General features: G+C 36.6%; 1 protein-coding gene across 3 annotated transcripts in view; it reads left to right on the plus strand.

The window, feature by feature from the left end:
- Positions 1–27,962, plus strand: part of CSMD3 (CUB and Sushi multiple domains 3) — a 1,475,959-nt gene that overhangs the window by 1,413,609 nt on the left and 34,388 nt on the right. For all 3 annotated transcript variants that reach the window (XM_055546406.1, XM_055546407.1, XM_055546408.1), the window contains 4 exons: positions 8,542–8,721; positions 10,501–10,674; positions 18,220–18,393; positions 20,141–20,214. In XM_055546406.1, coding sequence (XP_055402381.1) covers positions 8,542–8,721; positions 10,501–10,674; positions 18,220–18,393; positions 20,141–20,214 — 602 coding nt within the window. The remainder of the gene's footprint in view (positions 1–8,541; positions 8,722–10,500; positions 10,675–18,219; positions 18,394–20,140; positions 20,215–27,962) is intronic.

The following is a 27,962-nucleotide window of genomic DNA, read 5'->3' on the forward strand; positions in this document are numbered from 1 at the left end:
AATGGCTGTCTGATGAGGCCTTACAAATAGCTGTGAAAAGAAGAGAAGCCAAAAGCAAAGGACAAAAGGAAAGATATAAGCATCTGAATGCAGAGTTCCAAAGAATAGCAAGGAGAGATAAGAAAGCCTTCCTCAGTGATCAGTGCAAATAAATACAGGAAAAAAATAGAATAGGAAAGACTAGAGATCTCTTCCAGAAAATTAGAGATACCAAGGGAACATTTCATGCAAAGATGGACTCGGTAAATGACAGAAATGGTATGGAACTAAGAAGCAGAAGATATTAAGAAGAGGTGGCAACAATACACAGAAAAACTGTACAAAAAAGATCTTCATGACCCAGATAATCACGATGGTGTGATCACTCACCTAGAACCAGACATCCTGGAATGTGAAGTCAAGTGTACCTTAGGAAACATCACTACAAACAAAGCTAGAGGAGGTGATGGAATTGCAGTTGAATTATTTCAAATCCTAAAAGATGATTCTGTGAAAGTGCTGCAGTCAAAATGCCAGCAAATTTGGAAAATTCACCAGTGGCCACAGGACTGTAAAAGTCACTTTTCTTTCCAAAAAGGCAATGCCAAAGAATGCTCAAATTACCGCACAATTACACTCATCTCACATGCTAGCAAAGTAATGCTCAAATTTCTCCAAGCTAGGTCAACAGTACGTGAACTGTGAACTTCCAGATGTTCAAGCTGGTTTTAGAAAAGGCAACGGAACCAGAGATCAAATTGCCAACATCCACTGAATCATTGAAAAAGCAAGAGAGTTCCAGAAAAATATCTATTTTTGCTTTGTTAACTATGCCAAAGCCTTTGTGTGAATCACAATAAACTAGAAAATTCTGAAAGAGATGGGAATACCAGACCACCTGACCTGCCTCTTGAGAAATCTGTATGCAGGTCAGGAAGCAACAGTTAGAACTGGACATGGAACAACAGACTGGTTCCAAATAGGAAAATGAGTATGTCAAGGCTGTATATTGTCACCCTGCTTATTTAACCTATATGCAGAGAACATCATGAGAAACGCTGGGCTGGAAGAAACACAAGCTGGAATCAAGATTGCAGGGAGAAATATCAATCACCTCAGATATGCAGATGACACCACCCTTATGGCAGAAAGTGAAGAACTAAAGAGCCTCTTGATGAAAGTGCAAGAGGAGAATGAAAAAGTTGGCTTAAAGCTCAACATTCAGAAAACTAAGATCATGGCATCTGGTCCCATCACTTCATGGTAAATAGATGGAGAAACAGTGGAAACAGTGGCAGATTTTATTTTGGGGGGTTCCAAAATCACTGCAGATATTGACTGCAGCCATGAAATTAAAAGATGCTTACTCCTTGGAAGGAAAGTTATGACCAACCTAGACAGCATATTAAAAAGCAGAGACATTTCTTTGCCAACAAAGATCCATCTAGTCAAGGCTATGGTTTTTCCAGTAGTCATGTATGGATATGAGAGTTGGACTATAAAGAAAGTTCAGGGCAGAAGAACTGATGCTTTTGAACTGTGTTGTTGGAGTACTCTTGAGAGTCCCTTGGGCTGCAAGGAGGTCCAACCAGTCCATCCTAAAGGAAATCAGTCCTGAGTATTCATTGGAATGACTTATATTGAAGCTGAAACTGCAATACTTTGGCCACCTGATACGAAGAATTGACTCATTTGAAAAGACCCTGATGCTGGGAAAGATTAAAGGCAGGAGAAGGATATGACTGAGGATGAGATGGTTGGATGGCATAACCGATTCAATGGACATAATTTTAGTAAACTCCAGGAGTTGGTGATGGGACAGGGAGGCCTGGCATGCTGTAGTCCATGGGGTTCACAAAGAGCCAGACATGACTGAGCTACTGAACTGAACTGAACTTTATATTCCAGTCCCCTATGATGAAAAGGACATCTTTTGTTAATGTTCATTCTATAAGGTCTTGTTGGTCTTCATAGAACTGTTCAACTTCAGCTTCTTTGGCATTAGTGGTTGGAGCATAGACTTGGATTACTGTGATATTGAATGGTTTGCCTTGGAAACGAACAGAGATCATTCTGTCATTTTTGAGATGGCACACAAGTACTGCATTTCAGACTCTTTTATTGACTAGGAGGGCTACTTCATTTCTTCTAAGGGATTCTTGCCATTATAGTAGATTTAATACTCATCTGAATTAAATTCAACATTCTGGTCCATTTTAGTTCACTGAATCCTAAAATGTCATTGTTCACTCTTGTCATCTCCCGTTTGACCACTTCCAATTTACTTTGATTCATGGACCTAACATTTCAGGTTCCTATGCAATATTGTTCTTTACAGTTTTGAACTGTAATTCCATTACAAGTCACATCTACAACTGGGCATTGTTTTCACTTTGGCTCCATGTCTTCATTCATTCTGGAGTTATTTCTCCACTCTTTTCCGGGAGCATACTTGGCCTTTACCAACCCATGGCCCGTCCATCTTGGATGGCCCTACACAGCCTGGCTCATAGTTTCATTGAGTTAGACAAGGCTATGATTTGTGATCAGTTTGGTTAGTTTTCTGTGATTGTGATTTCATTCTATCTGTCCTCTGATGGGTAAGAGGCTTGTGGATACTTCCTGCTGGGAGGGGCTGGCTGTGCTGGCAACATGCTTCAGTTCAGTTTAGTTCAGCCGCTCAGTCCTGTTCGACTCTTTGTGACCCCATGAATCGCAGCACGCCAGGCCTCCCTGTACATCACCAACTCCCGGAGTTCACTCAGACTCACGTCCATCGAGTCCATGATGCCATCCAGCCATCTCATCCTCTGGCGTCCCCTTCTCCTCCTGCCCCCAATCTCTCCCAGCATCAGAGTCTTTTCCAATGAGTCAACTCTTCGCATAAGGTGACCAAAGTACTGGAGTTTCAGCTTTAGCATCATTCCTTCCAAAGAAATCCTAGGGCTGATCTTCAGAATGGACTGGTTGGATCTCCTTGCAGTCCAAGGGACTCTCAAGAGTCTTCTCAAGAGCATCATGCTTAGTAAATCTTTAATCCAGTTTTCTGTTGATGGGTGGGGCTCTGTTTCCTCCCTGTATTTTGTCCTGAGGCCAAACTATGGTAGGGATAATGGCTATAATGGCAACATCCTTCAAAAAGACTTATGCCAGCATGCCTTGGCTCTTAGGACTTTTTACCTGAATGGTCTAGTGGTTTTCCCTACTTTCTTTAAGTCTGAATTTTGCAATAAGGAGCTCATGTTCTGAGCCATAGTCAGCTCCCAGCCTTGTTTTCGCTGACCGTATAGAGCTTCTCCATCTTCAGCTGCAAAGAATATAATCAGTCTGATTTCATATTGACTATCTGGTGATGTCCATGTGTAGAGTTGTCTCTTGTGTTGTTAAATGAGAGTATTTGTGTCCAAAAGAGAGCTAATGTTCAGTGCAGTGCTCTCATTTAGGGGTGATTTTGCTTCCCGGGGGACATTTGGCAGTGTCTGGACATATATTTAACTATCATAGTGCGAGTGAGTGGCATGTGCAAGTAGAGATCAATGTTAAACATTCCCGATGCATAAAAAGCAACCAAGAGTGATTGGTATGAAATGTCAATAGTGCCAAAGTTAATATCAAAAAAACTTACCTTACTGAAATACTAAAAAGGGAAACCGACTTCTGAATTCGGAGATTGTATAGAATCAGAAGTGTTACCCTGGAGATGGCTTGATCACCTTTCTGCAACTTCACTGTACTAGAGGAGAATTCTGTTCTCGACTTGAAACCCAGCAAAGCACATGTGCCTGAGTAAACATATCCATTGCTGCTTTGTGGCCAGTGGGAAATTGGTGGGATAGCTCAACTGTCACATGGGTTTGATTACATGAATCACGGTGTATGTATATCCATGCAAGGGAATGTCATGTCATTAAAAACAAGTCACATGGATCTATATGTATTACCATCAAATATGTTCATTAGATAGAGAGTCAAAAATAATTTGTGTTATATTGATATTCTATTTAAAAATGCAGATTTATAATGCTCATTTAAGAAGCTAAAAGAGAAAGTAGGTTTGAAGTGGCATAGATTGACTAGAAATACCACAGTTATGTCGTATGTTGGCTGTAGAGGTTTATACTTAGATGTATCATAAATAATATCAAATGGGCATCAATTAGAAACTAGGAACTAATAGATAGAAACTAATGAGAAAAATTCCCACAAAACCAAATTCAAACCTTTCAGTTTATGTGTTTTTGAGAATCTGAGTTATTTAATCATTCCTTACATATCCATTCACTCATTTACTCTTCAAACAAGTATTTATTTAATCTCTTATGAGTCATGTACTAGACTAGGCTTAGATAATTCTAAAGGAAATAGACAAAATAACTGTCTCCATGGGGTTTATTGGGGTATGAGTGTGTGGATGAGTGCATGTGCATACACTCATGCTGTGTGCATAAAGGATTCTAGTGACCTTAGAAGAGACTTTCTTGAATTAAATCACAGCAACCTGCTGCTATGCACTAATGTCTCTGAATTTTAGGGTACAGTCCTAAAGAGCCACTATCCTAAGGTTTTCCCTAAAAAAAAAAAAACAAAAACAGAAAGCCTCTTTTTGTTGCTGAAAACAAGCTGGTGGTGAATGAATTGACTTGTGGAGCAGGTGCTATTTACAAAGATTGTTGCTGTTGGAAACTGCCTCTTTGGCCTTTGCTTCATTATGAAGCCACCAGACAAATCCTTCTGAAGCTGTTGTTATCAGGCATTCCATTCATGATGCTGCCAAGATATGCAGAACTCTTTCTCAGTGCCTCTCTGAAATAAACCCTCTGTCATCTCTTTCGGTGGCTACATCTCACTCAGCTTATGTGCCTTATGATTGGGTTAGCTGTTCTCTCTTGCCAGAATTCTAATTCAGTCTCTAAAGTACTGCCCATAAAAAAATAATTGTCTGTTGGTATTTGCTTTAATTTTTCTTCTTCTTAATTTTAAATCTAGATTAAATATATAAAATAACAATATATAGAATATAAAAAAGTAAAATAAAAGAAAATAAATTGAAGTCAAACTTTTTTATATGATTACATATTTTAAAACTGCAAAAAGAATTGACACATTTTGGTAAAAAAGCAGGATTTGGTTTTCTATCCAACTCAGTTCTACAATTTAAAAAAATATTTTCCTCATCAATAATGAAAAAAACCAAAGTCATTATATACACAGAGCTCTTATTAGGAGTCAGATGGAAACATCAAAGAGTGTGATTTCAGGAAACTCTTGGGGGTTCTGAGGATTATCAAATGGAGTGTTGTGAATATTGTTCTGTAATTTAAATATCATCATTCATGGTCCTAACACTTCCTGGCTCAACAGATTAGATTGATATGAAACAAACCTTGGCATTCATAATTTTTAGTGGTAAGTTAATAAAACACAGTAGAATTTAATTGCCATTAAGGTCTTCTTTGTCTTAATCTATTTTTGGTCTTTAACCTTAGACATTCAAAATACTAGAAATCATTAAAAATGAAAATAAAACAGTATAACCTAGATTTACCTGGTAAAATTATTTGTCCATTTATGAAAAAAAAAATAAGTGATTCAATAGGAAAAAAAAAAATACTAAAAGGCTGGTTTGCTACTTGATTTTGTCTCCAGAAAAGGAAGTGTGTAACCTTCTGTTTTCCTTTTTCTCTTAGTCACAACAATGCATTTAGCCAAGTGTGCAGAGAAGGCAATGGCACCCCACTCTAGTACTTTTGCCTGGAAAATCCCATGGACCGAGGAGCCCAATAGGTTGCAGTCCATGGGGTTGCTAGGAGTTGGACACAACTGAGCTACTTCACTTTCACTTTTCACTTTCATGCATTGGAGAAGGAAATGGCAACCCACTCCAGTGTTCTTGCCTGGAGAATCCCATATGGGGAAGCCTGGTGGGCTGCCGTCTATGGGGTTGCACATAGTCGGACATGACTGAAGTGACTTAGCAGCAGCAGCTCAAATAATGGTTTTCAAAACAGCAAGTGCTTTTATGGCTTATGGTGGTTTGGTGGTTTAGTCACTAACTCGTGTTCAACTCTTGTGACCCAATGGACTGTAGCCTACCAGGTGCTTCTGTCCATGGGATTCTCCAGGCAAGAATACTGGAGTTCATTGCAATTTTCTTCTCCAGAGGATCTTCCTGACCCAGGAATTGAACCCAGTTCTCCTGCATTGCAGGCAGATTCTTTATCAACTGAGCTACAAGGGAAGCTTATGTATATATATGATCTCTGTTAAGCCTTGTTCATAAATGAACACACACATACATACCTTGTTTGTAAATCCCATACTTAGACTTAAATATGCTTAAATTTCTTATGCTGTCACTGATCTTTCTGAAAGTTCTTATATGGCACCATCAGTTCAGTTCAGTCGCTTGGTCGTGTCTGACTCTTTGCAACACCATGGACTGCAGCATGCCAGGCCTCCCTGTCCATCACCAACTCTTACTCAAACTCACGTCCATTGAGTCACTGATGCCATCCAACCATGTCATCCTCTGTTGTCTCCTCCTCCTGCCTTCAATCTTTCCCAACATCAGGGTCGTTTCAAATGAGTCAGTTCTTTGCATCAGGTGACCAAAGTATTAGAGTTTCAGCTTCGATGAACACTCAGGACTGATCTCCTTTAGGATGGACTGGTTGTATCTCCTTGCAGTCCAAGGGACTCTCAAGAGTCTTCTCCAATACACAGTTCAAAAGCCTCAATTCTTTGGCACTCAGCTTTATTTATGGTTCAACTGTCACATCCATACATGACTACTGGAAAAACCATCAAAAATGAGAAATTTTATATGTAATTTGAGCAATATTTATGGACCAGCATTATTGACAGAACTTCATGCTCTAAAGTTTCCTATGGTTGGGGTTTAATACTCAATGATCACTGTCTCAAATTCTTAATGGTTTAATCTTTGAATTTGTGTTTTATAATTGAAGTCCACTGGGACTATGGAGCGTGTGCTAAGGATTTGGAGATTTTGTTGTTATTGTTTAATTGCTAAGTTGTGTCCAACTCTTTACAACCTCCTGGACTTAGCTGATCAGGCTCCGCTGTCCATGGGATTCTCCAGGCAAGAATATTGTAGTGGGTTTCCATTTCCTTCTCCAGGGGATCTTCCTAACCCAGGAATCAAACCCATGTCTCCTGCTTAGCAAGCAGATTCTTTACCACTGAGCCACTGCTCTGCTCATGTGAAATTTGCCTCCCTGCCTCCCTGTCTTCCTAGGTTATGTTACAGGCCTTTAGTTTCCTACCAGCTGGTACCCTTGCCTGGCCTTCTCACTCCCACCCCTGCTCTGAGCCACTGATACCCTGTGCCCAGTCTGTCCATCATGTATCACCAGAGGGATGCTCACATTGTACCTTCTTCTCCATTCTTTTATGGGGGTCTGGGTGCAGGTATGGGTGGGGCTAGTTGGAGTTGTATGTAATCATGGAGTCTTAGAGCAGAGCAGGGCAATGGTTTACCCTTTCCTGGACTGGCAATAACAAGGAAGATATAATAAGCACTTGACATAGACCTCTTGCTGCTGCTGCTGCTAAGTCGTATCAGTCGTGTCCGACTCTGCGCAACCCCATAGACGGCAGACCATCAGGCTCGTCTGTCCCTGGGATTCTCCAGGCAAGAACACTGGAGTGGGTTGCCATTTCCTTCTCCAATGCATGAAAGTGAAAAGTGAAAGTGAAGTCGCTCAGTAGTGTCTGACTCTTAGCGACCCCATGGACTGTAGCCTACCAGGCTCCTCCATCCATGGGGTTCTCCAGGCAAGTGTACTGGAGTGGGTTTCCATTGCCTTCTCCACATAGGCCTCTTACTAACTCCTAATTCAGGAAGCAGGCACGTTCCAGAGTGGAGGTTGCAATTTCCTTGGGGTTGTTCTATCACTTGGGATGAGGATGAGATGGTGGAAATGGGAAATTGATTTCTCTATCCCTAACTGACATTTGCATTTTTTCATTGTGCTTACAAATTGTGTATCTCACCCAGTATGTGACAAATTCACATTTTATAGTTTATTCATTCTTTCACTTATTCAATAAAATTATTATTTTTGTACCTGACATCATTTAATTAAAAACTATTGTAATATCAGTTGAGTGATACTGTGCAGAAAATAAGGTCTCAGTCCAGCAAGCCTCATAATTTAGAGATTTCAGTAACCATACATAGGAGTATAAATTGAAAATATTCTGTTAGAAATCTTGATCTGATAGCATGGCTTCTCTATGATTATTTAATTCAGATTAAAAGAGGTTACCACATCAGAGTTTCCTACAATATATTAGCATATTAACATTTAAAGAGTCTAAATGACCATTTCTGGACCATATGTATAGAATCTGTAATAAGTAAATGGTCATAGTTAGGAATTGATAGAGTATGGTTTAAATATGCTTATGTTTTATCATTAAAATGAACATAATAACTAATTTTACCTACTTTTATATTAATTATGCCATATGCTTACTATTCCTCTCCATTAAAAACATGTCACATTAACCATCTGCTTTTCCAATCCATATTAATAGTAATCAGTTGTGGAGACCCAGGTATACCAGCCAATGGACTGAGATATGGAGATGATTATGTGGTTGGACAGAATGTTTCTTACATGTGCCAGCCAGGCTATACAATGGAATTAAATGGTTCAAGACTCAGGACGTGCACAACTAATGGCACATGGAGTGGAGTCATGCCAACTTGTAGAGGTAAGATAATGATTTTGTCAATATTTATTAGTGATAATCACTATATATTTTCTGTATCAATGTTCATATTTAAATAAATTTAAATAGTGTTTTTTGTATCATTTCATCTTTTTTTCTGGTACCAAAATTGAGTGCTTCAGTCTTTACTTTTAAACCATATAGACAATAACATATAAGATTTTAAAATTTTTTAACAAAAATGTTGTATCTCATTCTAAGTAATGACAATGAACTGTAATACAGCAAAAATATGTTCTGGGACTTCCCTGGCAGTCTACTGGTTAAGATTCTGCTCTTCCAATGCAGAGGCACAGGTTCAATCCCTAATCAGGGAACTAAGACCCCACATGCCGACATGGCACTGCCAAAAAAAAAAATATCATGTTATGTGATACATATCACCGTCATCATTTATGTGGGTCATTGAGTATTTAACAGAGAATATAGCTGTAATGAAATAGAACTTTAATTTGGTTATCCACCTGGGTTGGTTATTCAAGAATGGGAGAAAAACCTTCTATAATTTGAAAACAATCAGCCTGAATTATAGAACTCTACCTGTTATTAAAAGGTAAAACTATTTCTTTGAAGAATGCAATCTGGAAGTTGGAAGTAATATTTTAGTCAATACAGGTATAGGTTTACTACTTTATGCTGTTTTCCATTGAAACTCTTTATATAAGTTTTTGCCGATTATTTGATTACTTGTAAAATACTATACATTCAGTGTCAGACAATATGTATTGTTTTATAATAATAGTGATTTTTAATCATTGAGATTTCTCATTAAGGTACATCTCTAAATACCTGTGAATGGTCAATTTAATGTCTCCCTGACATAATCTAACACTAAAAGAATATTCCAATGCATGTCTTTTTTTTCTTGATTACACAATTTCCTAATCAGATCATGATAAATATACAGTCAGTATATGAAAATATATAAACAGACATTTTATATTTTACATATTATTTCATAAATTATTATGTTAATGACAATATTATATAACTCTAAAAATTATTTATATATGTTGCTAGTCATCAAAATAAAATCATTCCTCCTTTTTAGATTTTATAATTGGTGGCTTTCTTTTTTTTTTTTTTTTTTTAAATATATATTTTTTATTGAAGTGTAGTTGATTTATACTTACAATGTTTCAGGTGGCTTTCTTTTTCCTTTCATCTCTATCTCCTTATCCAACCTATCTTTTCTCAAGGACATCTTAATTTTAAAAATGAATTATCAAAAATTTTATAATGCATTTAGAACTCTACAATAAGATTTAGCATATGAATCTAAGTGGTTAATAGAACTAATAGAGATATTTTAATGAGATACATTATCTGTGTTTCAAAAATGTCACAGATTTACTTCCAGGTTCCTTGCTACAGTGTGACTCTGTATATAGCCAAACACAGCTCTTCAGTCTGTCTAAAGGTTGCTGGAAATAATTTTATATAAAACTAATAATTTATCAGTTGCAGTATACTGGATAAGAGGTCACCCTCTTTTTCCTTTCTTTCAATGTCAGGAAGCTTGTTATTTTGTAAGAGAATCTCTGAGAACCAGTAGCCATTATGTTGCCAAGAAGTAGTCTCGTCCTAGAGGAATTAATTCCAGGGATGTTTCAGGAATACTACCAGGAGAATAAAACATGTCACACCATATTGTCCTCCAAAAGGTTAAATTAGCACATATGCTTCTTCTAATGATATTTATTTCTGTTAACACCAGGATATTTCAACAGCTGTGTCTAATCGTTTTTAATGTAATTGCAGCTGTTACCTGCCCAACTCCTCCCCAGATCTCTAATGGAAGGTTGGAAGGAACAAATTTTGACTGGGGTTTTAGTATTAGCTACATCTGTTCTCCAGGCTATGAACTGTCCTTCCCTGCCGTTTTGACCTGTGTAGGGAATGGTACCTGGAGTGGGGAAGTACCACAATGCTTACGTAAGTATAATTTCCATACTAAAATTTTATTTTTCTACTTTCACTCTCTTAGAGCTACTTTACTGAGATTACAACTGTTATGTATTTTTTCCAGATTTTGCTAGAACAAAAATGAGATTGTTAAGCTCTTTCCCATGCATAAGTAAAATTCAGTTACAAACAGTATTTACCAATGTAGCTATTTTTTATGTAATGCAACCATTATATTCCTTCTGTTCTGACTAAATTTCAGGCCAAACTGCTTTGTGTGCAAAACACACTATACATTTTACTTATCTTGTTTTTTGGGTGGTGTCCTCTACTAAGGTTTGTGTTCCTTGAAGGCAAATATTATTGTTTCATTCACTTTTGTACCCTAGCATGTAGTGTAATCCTTGGCAGATATTAAACTTAGAAGGCTATGGTAATTAAAACATTGCAGCATTGGTGCTGGCATACACTTAGACAGTAAACCAGTGTTAGAGAATAGAGAGTATACACCATGTATCAATACTTAATGTATTATGGAACAAATCAGTGGGGGAAGAATGGGCATTTCAATTAATGGAATAAGGTAGTTCATTTATCGGAGAAGGCAATGGCACCCCACTCCAGTACTCTTGCCTGGAAAATCCCATGGATGGAGGAGCCTGGTGGGCTCCAGTACATGGGGTCGCTAAGATCGGGCACAAATGAGCGACTTCACTTTCACTTTCATGCATTGGAGAAGGAAATGGCAACCCACTCCAGTATTCTTGCCTGGAGAATCCCAGGGACAGAGGAGCCTAGTGGGCTGCCCTCTATGGGGTCGCACAGAGTCGGACACGACTGAGGTGACTTAGCAGCAGCAGCAGCAGTTCATATATATATATATATATATATATATATATATATACACACACACACACAATCTTCATCTTACACTAAATAACAAATCAATGTCAAATTCATTAGAGAATTAAATATAAAAGTTTTAAAGATTATAGATCAGATCAGATCAGATCAGTAGCTCAGTTATGTCCGACTCTTTGCAACCCCATAAATCGCAGCACCCCAGGCCTCCCTGTCCATCACCAACTCCAAGAGTTCACTGAGACTCACGTCCATTGAGTCAGTGATGCCATCCAGCCATCTCATCCTCTGTCGTCCCCTTCTCCTCTTGCCCCCAATCCCTCCCAGCATCAGAGTCTTTCCAGAGTCAACACTTCGCATGAGGTAGCCAAAGTACTGGAGTTTCAGCTTTAGCATCATTCCTTCCAAAGAAATCCCAGGGCTGATCTCCTTCAGAATGGACTGGTTGGATCTCCTTGCAGTCCAAGGGACTCTCAAGAGTCTTCTCCAACACCACAGTTCAAAGCAATCAATTCTTCAGTGCTCAGCCTTCTTCACAGTCCAACTCTCACATCCATACATGACCACAGAAAAAACCATAGACTTGACTAGACGAACCTTTGTTGGCAAAGGAATGTCTCTGCTTTTGAATATGCTATCTAGGTTGGTCATAACTTTCCTTCCAAGGAGTAAGCGTCTTTTAATTTCATAGCTGCAGTCACCATCTGCACTGATTTTGGGGCCCAGAAAAATAAAGTCTGCCACTGTTTCCACTGTTTCCCCATCTATTTCCCATGAAGTAATGGGACCGGATGCCATGATTTTCATTTTCTGAATGTTGAGCTTTAAGCCAACTTTTTCACTCTCCACTTTCACTTTCATCAAGAGGCTTTTGAGTTCCTATTCACTTTCTGCCATAAGGGTGGTATCATCTGCATATCTGAGGTTCTTGATATTTCTCCTGGCAATCTTGATTCCAGCTTGTGTTTCTTCCAGTCCAGCGTTTCTCATGATGTACTCTGCATAGAAGTTAAATAAACAGGGTGACAATATACAGCCTTGAACTCCTTTTCCTATTTGGAACCAGTCTGTTTTTCCATGTCCAGCTCTAACTGTTGCTTCCTGACCTGCATACAAATTTCTCAAGAGGCAGATCAGGTGGTCTGGTATTCCCATCTCGTTCAGAATTTTCTACACTTTATTGTGATCCACACAGTCAAAGGCTTTGGCATAGTCAATAAAGCAGAAATAGATGTTTTTCTGGAACTCTCTTGCTTTTTCCATGATCCAGCAGATGTTAGCAATTTGATTTCTGGTTCCTCTGCCTTTTCTAAAACCAGCTTGAACATCACAAAGTTCATGGTTCACATATTGCTGAAGCCTGGCTTGGAGAATTTTGGGCATTACTTTACCAGCGTGTGAGATGAGTGCAATTGTGTGGTAGTTTGAGCATTCTTTGGCATTACCTTTCTTTGTGATTGAAGTGAAAACTGACCTTTACTAGTCCTGTGGCCGCTGCTGAGTTTTCCAAATTTGCTGGCATATTGAGTGCAGCACTTTCACAGCATCATCTTTCAGGATTTGGAATAGCTCAACTGGAATTCTATCATCTCCACTAGCTTTGTTCGTAGTGATGCTTTCTAAGGCCCACTTGACTTCACAGTCCAGGATGTCTGGCTCTAGGTCAGTGATTATACCATCGTGATTATCTGGGTCGTGAAGATCTTTTTTGTACAGTTCTTCTGTGTATTCTTGCCATCTCTTCTTAATATCTTCTGCTTCTGTTAGGTCCATACCATTTCTGTCCTTTATCGAGCACATCTTTGCCTGAAATGTTTCTTTGGTATCTCTGATTTTCTTGAAGAAATCTCTAGTCTTTCCCATTCTGTTGTTTTCCTCTATTTCTTTGCATTGATTGCTGAGGAAGGCTTTCTTATCTCTTCTTGCTATTCTTTGGAACTCTGCATTCAGATGTTTATATCTTTCCTTTTCTCCTTTGCTTTTCACTTCTCTTCTTTTCACAGCTATTTGTAAGGCCTCCCCAGACAGCCATTTTGCTTTTTTGCATTTCCTTTCCATGGGGATGGTCTTGATCCCTGTCTCCTGTACAATGTCACAAACCTCATTCCATAGTTCATCATGCACTCTATCTATCAGATCTAGGCCCTTAAACCTGTTTCTCACTTCCACTGTATAATCATAAGGGATTTGATTTAGGTCATACCTGAATGGTCTAGTGGTTTTCCCTACTTTCTTTAATTTAAGTCTGAATTTGGCAATAAGGAGTTCATGATCTGAGCCACAGTCAGCTCCTGGTCTTGTTTTTGCTGACTGTATAGAGCTTCTTCATTTTTGGCTGCAAAGAATATATATCAATCTGATTTTTGTGTTGACCATCTGGGGATGTCCATGTATAGAGTCTTCTCTTGTGTTGTTGGAAGAGGGTGTTTATTATGACCAGTGCATTTTCTTGGCAAAACTCTATTAGTCTTTGTCCTTCTTCATTCTGTATTCCAAGGCTAATTTGCCTGTTACTCTAGGTGTTTCTTGACTTCATACTTTTGCATTCCAGTCCCCTATCGTGAAAAGGACATCTTTTTTGGGTGTTAGTTCTAAAAGGTCTTATAGGTCTTCATAGAACCATTCAACTTCAGCTTCTTCAGCATTACTGATTGGGGCATAGACTTGGATTACTTTGATATTGATTATAAGACCACCTAAATGACCTTGGATTAAGAAAGGATCTCTTAAAATGAAATATAAGCGCTCTACCTGTAACTGAAAAGTGGAAAAAATAAACTACATTTAAAATTTCTCATTTCAAAAGGCCAATCATAAACAGGATAGTTTATTTGAAGAGCTTACTATTAAGTGATTGCAAACACTAGGCAGGGAATACCACCATTTGCTGGCCTATCAGATCATTTGTATCACATTTGCTGCAGAGAGTATACTAACCAGTTTTATTTAGCATGAGAGATAAAACTATTGTACTTCAGCAGTTGTGATCTATTAGACTGAAATTTATGCAACATCTAAACAAGCTTTTCTAGGTAACATGATTTAGTAGAATAATGTGTTCCAAGCCTCAAGGTTGAATCACACAAATTGACCCTTGAAATTCTGATTCATGCTAATGATCATCTAAGAATAGACCAATGTGTTCTAAGTGAAACTATATTATATATTAGTAACTATTCAATAGTTACTTCAGAATAGATAGATACAAGAGAATATTACAGAATTGAGTTTATGGTAAAGTTTGTTTGGTAGGAGTGAAAAAATCTTAAGTTTCTCAACATAATGTTTTATTTTGGGATCTATTAAAACACAAATACTAATAAAATAACATAGACATTTAAATTGTATCCAAAATATAATAAGGCTATATTATATAAGTTATATATTGGATATATAAGATATACAAATATAATAAGGCTGACTTTGACCCAGTTGCTTTACATACATATAGCAGAACTCCTGGGTAGGCATGTTTAGTTATGACATTTTAATAGATAATGACATCTGAGTTCAGAGAAAGAGATCAAATTGTACAGACACTGGGTAACTCTGCCACTTAGGGACCAGCTGCTCTATTTCATGGCCTAAAGTCTTTGATGTAAGCATCCTATCTGATCTTCCTAGGTTTTTCTATTATGTATCTTCCTAGGTTGTTCTATTGTATGTGTGTTTGTTTATATAAATGATAGATCCTTTTAAAATTAGAGAAACTAACAAATTATTAAATATGAAGGGCTCTCATTGTAAATAACTGTTTTGTTGGTTCCTATTAAACAAAGTCAAAGTAACCTAATAACTTTTTTTTTTAATGATTTGGTATGTTTTCTTTTTTTTAATATAAATTTATTTATTTTAATTGGAGGTTAATTACTTTACACTGTTGTATTGGTTTTGCCATACATCAGCATGAATCCGCCACAGGTATACATGTGTTCCCCATCCCGAAACCCCTTCCTTCCTCCCTCCTCGTACCATCCCTCTGGGTCATCCCAGTGCACCAGCCGCAAGCAACCAGTATTACGCATCAAACTTGGACTGGCGATTCATTTCATATATGATATTATACATGTTTCAATGCCATTCTCCCAAATCATCCCACCCTCTCCCTCTCCCACAGAGTCCAAAAGACTGTTCTATACATCTGTGTCTCTTTTGCTGTCTCGCATACAGGGTTATCATTACCATCTTTCTAAATTCCATATATATGCGTTAGTATACTGTATTGGTGTTTTTCTTTCTGGCTTACTTCACTCTGTATAATAGGCTCCAGTTTCATCCACCTCATTAGAACTGATTCAAATGTATTCTTTTTAATGGCTGAGTAATACTCCATTGTGTATATGTACCACAGCTTTTGTATCCATTCATCTGCTGATGGACATCTAGGTTGCTTCCATGTCCTGGCTATTATAAACAGTGCTGTGATGAACATTGGGGTACAAGTGTCTCTTTCAATTCTGGTTTCCTCGGTGTGTATGCCCAGCAGTGGATTGCTGGGTCATAAAGCAGTTCTATTTCCAGTTTTTTAAGGTATCTCTTTTGAACGAGAAAACGGTTTTGAAGCTTCCTTGAGGCCTTCTCAATGGGCCTTACAGATGCTAATAAGAGCAATTAAGAATATCAACAAAAAACGTGGAAAAAAATAAGAAAGGCCTATATATCATTTCAATGAGGTTAAAAAAAATTTTTAAGAAGATTTTACCCCAAATAAATTTAAAAAATAAAAAACTCTTTGGGTGATTATTTAGAATGGGATAAATAAAATAGACACTTATGTAATTAAAACAAGATTTGATATTACTGCACTACCTAAAGTTGGCTTTCCAGGTAGTTCAGACTATAAAGAATCTGCCTACCAATGCAGGAAACCCAGGTTCGACCCTTGGTTCAGAAAGATTCCCTGGAGAAAAGAATGGCAACCCACTCCAGTATTCTTGCTTGGAAAATCCCATGGGCAGAGGAGCTGAGCAAGCTACAGTCTATGTGGTCACAAAGAGTTGGACAGGACTGAGTGGCTTCAAGGCCTATTACCAGTAAATGGCAGAGTATGAATTCCAATTCAGAGAAGGCTGACTTAAGAGACACTTTTCCTATCCATTGAAGAGTCACATTCAATCATTTTAGGTATTTAATGAAGAGGAAAATCTTTTCTCTTTATTTCTGTTCAAGCTATGCCTTTTTATCCTAAAGTTTGTATCAATGTAAACTGAAGCCTTTTGAAAATAAACCCTGTGTCTTAAGTTTCTATCCAAACACTGATAGTTATTTGGTTTAGTACATGAAAATATAAAGATAGAAAATAGATGGAGTGATATGGGGGATGCGAGGGGAAGATTGAGAAGTTTATGTGGTTATATTTCTCCTTTTTTTTTTTATTGAATGACTCAGCAGAAATATGAATGAGAAACACTTCAGAAGTAGGTTATAAAATAATTACAAAATAACTGATAGCAATGAAATTGTTAAACACAGTTAAAATCATAAATTACATGTTATTTAATTTTACTACAATTTTAAAATTGAAAATATGCTGTATGTGCTTTGCCTGGATATCTATTGGCTCTGAAGTCATCTGATCTCATCCTGTGCTACACTGCTGCTCCGGCCTCAATGGCCTTGTTCTTCCTCTAGCATGGTAGATTTGACCGAGCACAGGGCTTTGGCAATGCTCTTTCCTCTGACTGTAATGTTCTGTCTTGAGATAGGAACGGAGTGGATTTTTTTTTTTTTTCCCTCCAAAACTTTTCTCAGTGAGAGACAGCCATCTACCTTATTAAAGTCTACTACTATTCTTCACCATCTATCACGTCCACAATACAGTCCTGATCTCCTTCTCCCACACTATTTTTCCTCATGGGACTTATTATCTTCCCAAATACTATCATTTGTACTTATTTATTATGTTTACTGTTTGCTTTCTTCACAAAAGCATAAACTTCACAAGTGCAGGAACCTTAGTCTGTTTATCAATCGGTGCAAGCACCTAAAGTTACTAAGAATAGTGTCTGTTTTTAGTACTTTAAAAATATATGTTGAATGGAGTCATCTTATCAATTTGCTTAGAACTGCTGTCAAGTTTATCTTTTCAATGGCTGCAGAATGTTGAGATTGTTTTTGCATGAATTTGGATTCTAATGACCTTCTTTTCTCTTTAAAAAACACTCACATGCATCCCACCCACCCACCACTACCACTACACATGCACTATATTTTGAAGAGGGAGACAGCAGGATACTAGGATACCTGACCCAGGTGTTCAGCAGAGCACATATCTATGAAACAAGTACCTGCATCTTTTATATACATTGAAAAATATAGAGCAATCTGCAAGGTACATCCTAGACTATTATGGGTTGTTTTTTTCTGATAGAGCTATTTGTGAGTCACATCCTTTTCAAATATATACTCCAATTTTGTAGCCTACATGTACAAATATGTGGTTTGATTCTGGTCAAGAAAAATTTTTTAAAAATATATAACTGTTATGCTGGTCTACTAGGTGGAAAAAATTTTTAAAAACCTCAGCAATAATGCTGAGTTGAATATTAAGCATTTATTCATGTAGACAAAAGCTAAAAGTATTTTCATTGGCATAGATTAACATGGATTCCATGTCTCTTTAGTGCAGTATTCCAATTATTTTTATTACTTTTCTAAATCGTTGACTCTGATGAATTTAAATCATTGTACAATTGTCTCTCTTTTCACTTATAGCAAAATTTTGTGGTGACCCTGGTATACCTGCCCAAGGAAAAAGAGAAGGCAAAAGTTTTATATACCAGTCAGAGGTTTCATTCAGCTGCAATTCTCCTTTCATATTAGTGGGATCTAGCACCAGAATATGTCAAGCAGATGGCACTTGGAGTGGTTCATCACCTCACTGCATAGGTAATATTAATGAAAGATGGACAGTGCTCAGTAATTTTGGAATTAATAGCTAGTAATGACATTGAATGATTTACTTTATCCTATAAATTATAGTTGGCTAAATGTGAAAACAGAGAAGGCAATGGCACCCCACTCCAGTACTCTTGCCTGGAAAATCCCATGGATGGAGGAGCCCGGTGGGCTGCCGTCTATGGGGTCGCACAGAGTCGGACATGACTGAAGCGACTTAGCAGCAGCAGTAGCAAATATGAAAAACAAAAATGTTAAATATAGAGCCATTGTAAAGCACTGAAAATGAATATTATTAAACATTTATTACTTTAGTACTTTTGAAATAGTTTTCCTGTTTACCAGTAAAATGAAAAAAGCTTCCATATTAATATCATGAAGTACTAACATTTGTATCAGTTCATTTCAGTTTCTCAGTCATGTCCGACTCTTTGCAGTTAATAAAGCATACTCAAATGAAATTAAACTTGCTTCAAAAATATTACAAAGGTATATTGATTTCAAATGGTTCTTAGTACATTGCTCTAATCCTAATTTTTGTGTGCTTTTATTGTCTTATTTTTTTATTCAAATATAGTTGATGTACAAAATTATATGTTACAGGTGTTTAGTATAGTGATTCACAATTTTTAAAGGTTATACTCATGTGCAGTTATAAAATATTAGCTCTAATTCTTATGTTGTACAATGTATCTTCTTAGTTTATTTTATGCATAATGGTTTGCACCTCTTAATTCCCTACACCTCTTTTGCCCCTCCCTCCTTCCCTCTTTCCACTGGTAACCACTAGACTGTCTTCTACATCTGTGAGTTTGCTTCTTTTTTGTTATATTTACTGTGTTTTTTTTTTTTAATCCACATATAAGCAGTATCATACAGTATTTCTTTCTCTGATTTATTTCACTCAATGTAATACCCTCCAATTCCATCCATGTTGCTACAAATGGCAGATTTTCATTCATATATATGTATATCACATCTTATTTATCCATTCATCTATTGGTTGCTTCCGTATCTTGGCAATTGTAAATAATGTTGCTGTGAACATCTTTCAAATTAGTGCTTTAGTTTGTGGGGTATATACACCCAGGATTGAAATTGCTGAGTCACAGGGTAGTTTTATTTTTAGTTTTTAAACAGCAGTTGTACCAATTTATATTCACACCAATAGTGTATTGAGGGTTCTTTTTTCTCCTAAAATTAAATTTCATATTGAGTAAACTTATGAAAAATTCTGTCATACAAGCTAGCCAACTCAGAGACTATCAGCCCTTAACAGGTATCAGTGAAAATGCAAATAACTAAGTCTTGTTTCTGGAAAATAAATTATTTCTTAAAGGCACTATTACCCTACTTGAGATTAATTCTTAGAAAAGTCCCTAAGCAAATGTTTTATGCATGTGGTCCTCTTTCATATCCTTCATTTTCCTTTAACTTTTTATTACCAGAGTTAGTTGGATGTCAAATGCTTTTATGTTAGAAGTGTTCAAAGTTCATGGATTGTATAATTTGTATAAACTGCAGTATACCTGAGTTTTTGGCTTTAAGATTAGCAAGTTTCTGTTCATGGAGATATTTATTAGACTTTTTTGTTTATTATTACCAGGACGCTTTCATGAAACCCTAGATCTCTTAAAATTATTTTACATAGAATAAATATACATTTAAATAAACCTATATGTTTTAAAGGAATATTACACTTTTTATTTTAAGAAAAAGAATATTTTCTTTATTTTAGAACCCACCCGTACATCATGTGACAATCCAGGCGTGCCACGTCATGGATCTCAGAACAATACATTTGGATTTCAAGTAGGTACTTTGTTATTATTTTTTCATGTTTTTTTGAGATATAGCTGATATATATTATTATATAAATTTAAAGTGTACAGCACAATGGTGTGACATATATATTGGGAATGATTCCTGCAGTTGTATTAGTTGGCATCCATTTCTCACACAGATACAATTAAAAAAAGCAAAAAAGAAAAAAATTCCTTGTGATGATTATTAGGACCTATTCTCTTAAGAACTTTCCTGTATATAATACAACAGTGTTATGTATACTCATCATTGTATATTACATATCTAGTACTTATTGCTCTTATTACTAGAAGTTTGTACCTTTTGATTACCTTCCTTTAATTCTCCGCCACACCCCCCAACCCCGGCCCACTGTTCTGGTAACCACAGATCTGATCTCTTTTTAGGCGAGTTTGGATTTATATTGTTGTTGTCATTGTTTATTTTTTTAGATTCTACATATAAGTGAGATCATATTGTATTTGTCTTTTTCTTGCCTAAGTTATTCGTCAAGTGTGTACTTTAAATAAATGTTTTCATTTAATATAAAACTAGGTCAAAAGGCTTATTTGGTTCAGTGCACAGATCCTGTTCATGCAAGTAGAAAAAGAGTCATGTTTATATATGCATTCATAAACACATTTTTAAAAAGGCAACAGCCAAAAAAAGAGTGGAAATAATAGGAAATTAAAAGAAAAATCCTCAAGATATAGCTTGACTGACCATGAGTATAAAGTAAGAGAAAAATTGGAGAGACCTGTGAGCATAGAAAAATCTATAAGCACTAGCTTATAGGTAAGAGATATATTAAGTGAGGGAATAAATGAGTAAAATCTACAGGAAATATGGAGACAGTGAGGAAAAGTGTAGAGGAAAGAGACTTAAAGAGAAACTTCTGAGTCAGAGTTAACAAATGCATAAAAATGTGGTTAGTAAGGCAATAAGACTAAAAGATTTTTTTCTTATTTTTTATATATATATATATATAAAATACTAAAATAATTTTAAACATTATCATTGATGTGGAATATTTCTGAAAATATAATTTAACCATAACCTATTATTCCACAACACATAATTGGATTGTTAGAGTACTTTAACATGTCCAATCGTATGTGGCTGACATTCTTTTCTCTCTTATTCCAGTTTAGATTGTATGTAGAGATTCAGGAAGATTTTCATTATAGGGGCCATAGGGGAGCCATAGTGCATACTGATTCCAAAAGAAAAGAGCCAATTTACACGTTACCCAATTGCCTTGTGTCACAGGGTTTTCTAAATTGTGCTATTTTCTGTGGAATTCAGTGTGAACCTGAGGAACATCTATTCCTAAAGGAAGTGCTCATCAAAGGTGCCATATTTCTGTTGCTAAAAATAGTTATCATTTATCTACAGTTCAGGCACAGTATGAACATTGATTGATAGCTTTTCCAATTCTTCCTGTTTGCCTCAGGTTGTCGAGGTAACACAAAAGTGTAAAGAAGTGTCTTGGTCTCTATTATGTTGATGTTTTCAGAAAACTTTAGATTCATATCTCCATAAAATGTTTATCAACTGATCGAGATCTTGAAAAATAAGCAACTAGCTAAACAGCATTAACCCTCATCATATAAGCCAATAAACTGAAACAAAACTAAGCAAGTCAATGGCAGTATTTTTATAGAATACAGAATTTCGGTGTTAGTGTCTATACACTAAATCAGATGGCTTTCTAAAGAATCTGTGTCCTTTTTTAGCAGATATCCTTTGAAATAATAGAAATGAATAGAATTGAGTTTAGAATGCTACTGCTGCTAAGTCACTTCAGTTGTGTCCAACTCTGTGCGACCCCATGGACTGCAGCCTACCTGGCTTCTCCATCCATGGGATTCTCCAGGCAAGAACACTGGAGTGGGTTGCCATTTCCTTCTCCAATGCATGAAAGTGGAAAGTGAAAGTGAAGTTGCTGAGTCATCTCTGACTCTTAGTGACCCCATGGACTGCAGCCTACCAGGCTCCTCCATCCATGGGATTTTCCAGGCAGCAGTACTGGAGTGGGGTGCCATTGCCTTTTCCCGAGTTCAGAATAGTCATCCATTAAAATGAATAGAATCATTCACTCTGCATTTTAAGAATTCTATTATAATCACTGAAAAATGTTATCACAAAGTTAAACTATTATTTAGATATTAAACATATATTAGATCATTAAATTCTCTCTAAATAAATATGAATAGGCTAGATTTAAGATATGTTAAAATCTGTATGTATGTTTATATTAATTTCTATGAAAATTAGAAATGAAATACTAAGTATGTTAAATTATGGATGTCAACTTTCTTACACATTTATGGCAGATATATGTGTATGTGTGTATATATACTTATTATATATATTTATATGTAAATTATGTTTACTAAACCTATGTAGAGCTAACAGAATAAAAAATGTTATGTAATTCTAATATCAATTTATTGGTGAGTAGCAAATAAATATGGTCTTATATAACTAGAAAAGGTATAGCTAACAGTTGAGGAAAACCCTTGCTTACAAGAAGAATTATTTTGAACTAGCTTAAAACTAAAGACATTATAAGCCATGTGTAGGTTTGTCCCAGGCCACAAGAAAAGAGATCTGGGTGAGACTCATCAAGCCTAAAATCTAGAAACTGGACAACAGTACTAAGTCTCTTCCATTACTCTGCATTTATATACTTCATGTTCTTTCTCTGTAGATTGGCCGTATGGCAAAAGGTATATCATTTCTATTTACATCTCAGTCACATACGGAGAAGGCAATGGCAACCCACTCCAGTACTCTTGCCTGGAAAATCCCATGGACGGAGGAGCTGGTAGGCTGCAGTCCATGGGGTCGCGAAGAGTCAGACACAACTGAAAGACTTCCCTTTCACTTTTCATTTTCACTTTTCATTTCCTTCATTGGAGAAGGAAATGGCAACCCACTCCAGTGTTCTTGCATGGAGAATCCCAGGGACTGGGGAGACTGGTGGGCTGCCTTCTATGCGGCTGCACAGAGTTGGACACGACTGAAGCGACTTAGCAGTAGCAGCACATACAGCAACATTGTTTTGATCTCAGTTTCAGATATCCAGAGACAGAATCAAAATGTTCCAACTTTTGTATCTATCTCTGGTCTGATCAAGTGACCAGTAGTGAGTTAAATAAAATCATAGCTGTGGTTAGCCCACTTCTGGGAGGGACAGGAGAAAAGGGAAAGTTATGAATTACAGAAGCACTCTGCATTTCTTAATTTTATTTTTAATATGTTTATTTGTTCATTCTCCTTTTCTATAAAGGTTTATGTAGTAGATTTTTGGACATTGATATAATTATTAAAATATAGGAATATATCTCTTGTTAGGGATGTCAAACACTCTAACATTAGAAAAAAAAGTATTCAAAGTAATTTCTCTTTTTATCTAAAATATTGTTACTTGGAACAATTTTAGCTAGTAAGGAAAATTGCTGTCAAAATGATTGATGCAATGTCCAGATTAATTATGGAGGAAATACCAAACACAAATATTTTGCTAACTGCTTATTACTCTAAATTGAGCTCTGGTATTTAGAAGACACATTATATTGATTTAGGACATGTTATATAAAGGTATTATAAAGTATTTTTAATTTGACTTTTAGATATTTAATTCTAAGTTATTTAACACTTGGATATTTAACCCTACCAAAATATCCTTGAATAAAAGCTCTGTCTTGACTACAGAGACTAAAAAGCATCCACGACTGAGGAGTAGGGAGACAGAAATAATCAACTAAAGACAACATGATCAACTATTTGTGATCATCCAGGATTGGTCATAAAGTAATGCTGCTGCTGCTGCTGCTACTAAGTCGCTTCCATCCTGTCCAACTCCGTAGACAGCAGCCCACCAGGTTCCCCCATCCCTGGGATCCTCCAGGCAAGAATACTGGAGAGGGTTGCCATTTCCTTCTCCAATGCATGGAAGTGAAAGTGAAAGTGAAGTCTCTCAGTCGTGTCCCACTCCTACTGACCCCATGGACTGCAGCCTACCAGGCTCCTCTGTCCATGGGATTTGCCAGGCAAGAGAACTGGAGTGGGTTGCCATTGCCTTCTCTGAAAGTAATGCTCACTTCAGTTCAGTTCAGTCACTCAGTCGTGTCCGACCCTTTGCTACCCCATGAATTGCAGCACGCCAGGCCTCCCTGTCCATCACCAACTCCCGGAGTTCACCCAGATTCACGTCCATTGAGTTGGTGATGCCATCCAGCCATCTCATCCTCTGTTGTCCCCTTCTCCTCCTGCCTCCAATCCCTCCCAGCATCAGAGTCTTTTCCAATGAGTCAACTCTTTGCATGAGGTGGCCAAAGTACTGGAGTTTCAGCTTTAGCATCATTCCTTCCAAAGAACACCCAAAACTGATCACCTTTAGAATGGACTGGTTGGATCTCCTTGCAGTCCAAGGGACTCTCAAGAGTCTTCTCCAACACCACAGTTCAAAAGCATCAATTCTTCGGTGTTCAGCTTTCTTCACAGTCCAACTCTCACATCCATACATGACTACTGGAAAAACCATAGCCTTGACTAGACGGACATTTGTTGGCAAAGGAATGTCTCTGCTTTTGAATATGCTATCTAGGTTGGTCATAACTTTCCTTCTAAGGAGTAAGCATCTTTTAATTTAAACTGCAATCAGGAAAATAATGCTAGAAGTGGACAAATAGATAAAGGCAAGCCATACTGAGGAAATTTGAATTTTTGGTTGTGTTTTGGTTTGGGTTTTTTTGGGCCATTCCTTACAGCATGTGGAATAGTTCCCTGATCAGGGATGGAACCTGGACTCTTCGCAGTGAGAGTGAGGAGTCCTAACCACTGGACCACCATGGAGTTCCCTGCATCTCTATAAAGAAATATGAGTTCTGTTGAGTTGCCTCTAAAACTTGCCTTTCTTACATTTGGTTCCTTTATGTGATGATCCCTACAAAACATGTGGAAGTATGATTTTTGGATTAAATGACTCTTCCAAAATAAAAAAACAAAACAACTGTAGCAATTATATATGAATTCCAGTTTGTAATTGAAATAAGTACATAAGTACATTGAATATTATATAGTGTTTTGTTACATTAAATGGTGAATACCATAACATGAATTTTAAAGCAAAAGAGTAAAATTAAACTTTTAAAATTAAAATATTCTGATTATTTTGAATAAAAATTCTTGAAACACCTTAATTCTATTTTTCTCAGGGCCCAAAATTGATGCTCAGTCAGTGAAAATTCCTTGCATCTTAAGCATCTTAAGCATATGTGTTATCCTTTTGTTTTTATGACTTTGCCTTTTTACTTCAATTTTGTTAATTTTAATATATCAAAATTTTATTAGAAGCTGCCTCAATTTTCCTTGGGCAAAATGTTTAATATAACTATAAAAATACTAAAAAACACCAATATACAACATTTAAAAGAGGGAATAAAGAGTTAAAGAAGATAAGTCATACTTACTAATTAGATATATCATAATTTTCAATGCATTTGCAAACAACATACTAATTTGAAACAATTTAAAGAAAATTTTATTTAAACATTAACTGCGATTAAAATGATATGGATTTTTAAAAATCTTGATATAAAAATAATTTTTTAAATTAACTTTTGCATTATATATAATTACTTATACACATAACACTTTTATTAGTAAATATTGGTAGGAAAATTGTTCATAAATTATTTTGCAAGAATTTTCAGAATTATATAGTGGAAAAAATTTTATGACGCTCGCCACCTCATGCAAAGAGTTGACACAAGGGAAAAGACTCTGATGCTGGTGAAAGGTTGTTGTTGAATCACGCGAATACACTGGGATTCTTGGCCGCTGGAGAAGAAGAATTCAATCCGGGGCCAGGGACGAGGCTTGATCGCTCAGAGCTTTTGTGTTATAAAGTTTTATTAAAGTATAAAGGAGATAGAGAAAGCTTCTGACATAGGCATCAGAAGGGGGCAGAAAGAGTACCCGCTTGCTAGTGTTAACAATGAGGTTATACAATCCAAAGAATGTCTGGAGGTTGTAAGGACCTCCCATAATTTACATTTTAAGATAACAGAATTAGCCAGAAGGTTTGATCCAGAGACTGTCCTCAGGCAGGATACATTATTGTTATATAATCCTAAGGAATGTGGAGAAAGTAAAAAAGTTTATCCTTTCTTCCTCCTTGAGAATTCCAGACCCCTCTCTCCTTGGGGACCCCTAGACTCCTTATCAACCTGCCTAGGAAATGACTCTCTCACTGGGAAGGATTGAGGGCAGGAGGAGAAGGGGACAACAGAGGATGAGATGGCTGGATGGCATCACAGACTCGATGGACATGTTTGAGTGAACTCCAGGAGTTGGTGATGGACAGGGAGGCCTGGCGTGCTGCAATTCATGGGGTCTCAAAGAGTTGGAAACCACTGAGCGACTAAACTGAGCTGTTTTTCTACAAATTTTCAAGTTATTTATGTTAGAAATTATTTATAGTCAGAAGGGAATTTACATGGCAAGTTGGAAAAGGATGCAGAGATATGTAAAATATACAATTAAGTGTATTGATCTCTGGGAAATTATTAATTAAAAATTCAGTAATATTTAGAAACCATTTTATAATATGTTTAGAGCATTTTGAAATATTTAGGTTTTTTTTTTTTTTTTTTGGCTGGCTGCACTGTGGCTTGCCAGATCCTAATTCCCCACCCAGGAATCAAACCCATGTGATCTACACTGAGAGTATGGAATAATAGTCAGTGGACCCCCAGGGAAGTCTCTAGAGAATATTTTGATGATTGATTTAAGTGTAACAAATTCTGAATAAAAATCAGTTTCTAAATTTGTATAATTCTAGATCTATTAAATATTTGGTATAGATATTTGTGGGGCTTCCCTGGTGACTCATTCGGTAAAGAATCTGCCTGCAATACAGGAGACCATGGTTTGATCCCTGGATTGAGAAAATGCCCTGGAGGAGGAAATGGCTACCCACTCCAATATTTTTGCCTGGGAAATCCCATGGACAGAGGAGCCTGGTGGGCTACGGTCTGTGGGTTCCAAGAGTCGGACAGGACTTAGCAACTAAACCACCACCACCAGATATTTGTGAATTTGACCAAAATTTTACTATTTAAATGTGTTAATGATGTATGGAAAAACTTTAGATTTTAGTTCTATGGTATCTGGTTAATATATAAATCAGTATTTATTATGACTTCAGAAAAGATTACAGATGTTAGGAAAAAGCCTTACAAGTTTAAAAAAAAGTATGTAATCCATCATGTTTCTCATTGCTTACTAATATAAAGGTTGCTGAAATAACCCAAATGTACTTTTCAAAAAACAAATAATGATTTAACTTTATTAAATTATGGAAAGGATATCACTGCATTTTAAGAAACCGATAGACATGTTAAACCTTTTTAAGTAGTCAAATAATTTTATACTAAGTCATAAGTCCCCATCCCTTTAGTTAGTCCAACATTTTCAAGACTCCTAAGCTCTTAATATATGGTGGTGAATAACATAGAACCCTTGGCTGAGAGAAGCTGTTTTGGTGTGTGGATCAAATGGAAGAGAGTATTTTATAGGATAGGTTGATAACACTGATAAAAATGAAAGGAACTATGGAAGCACATAAGAGAGTTTTCCTGATCTGTTTACTGCAAGGAGAGCTTTCTAGAAACTTTATCTGAGCTAAATCTTTTAAGGTAAGATCTAAGACAAAATTAGTTTGGAAATACATACCATGTGGGAGG

The sequence above is a fragment of the Bubalus kerabau genome, chromosome 14, assembly GCF_029407905.1.
Source record: "Bubalus kerabau isolate K-KA32 ecotype Philippines breed swamp buffalo chromosome 14, PCC_UOA_SB_1v2, whole genome shotgun sequence".
Classification (NCBI taxonomy): domain Eukaryota; kingdom Metazoa; phylum Chordata; class Mammalia; order Artiodactyla; family Bovidae; genus Bubalus; species Bubalus kerabau.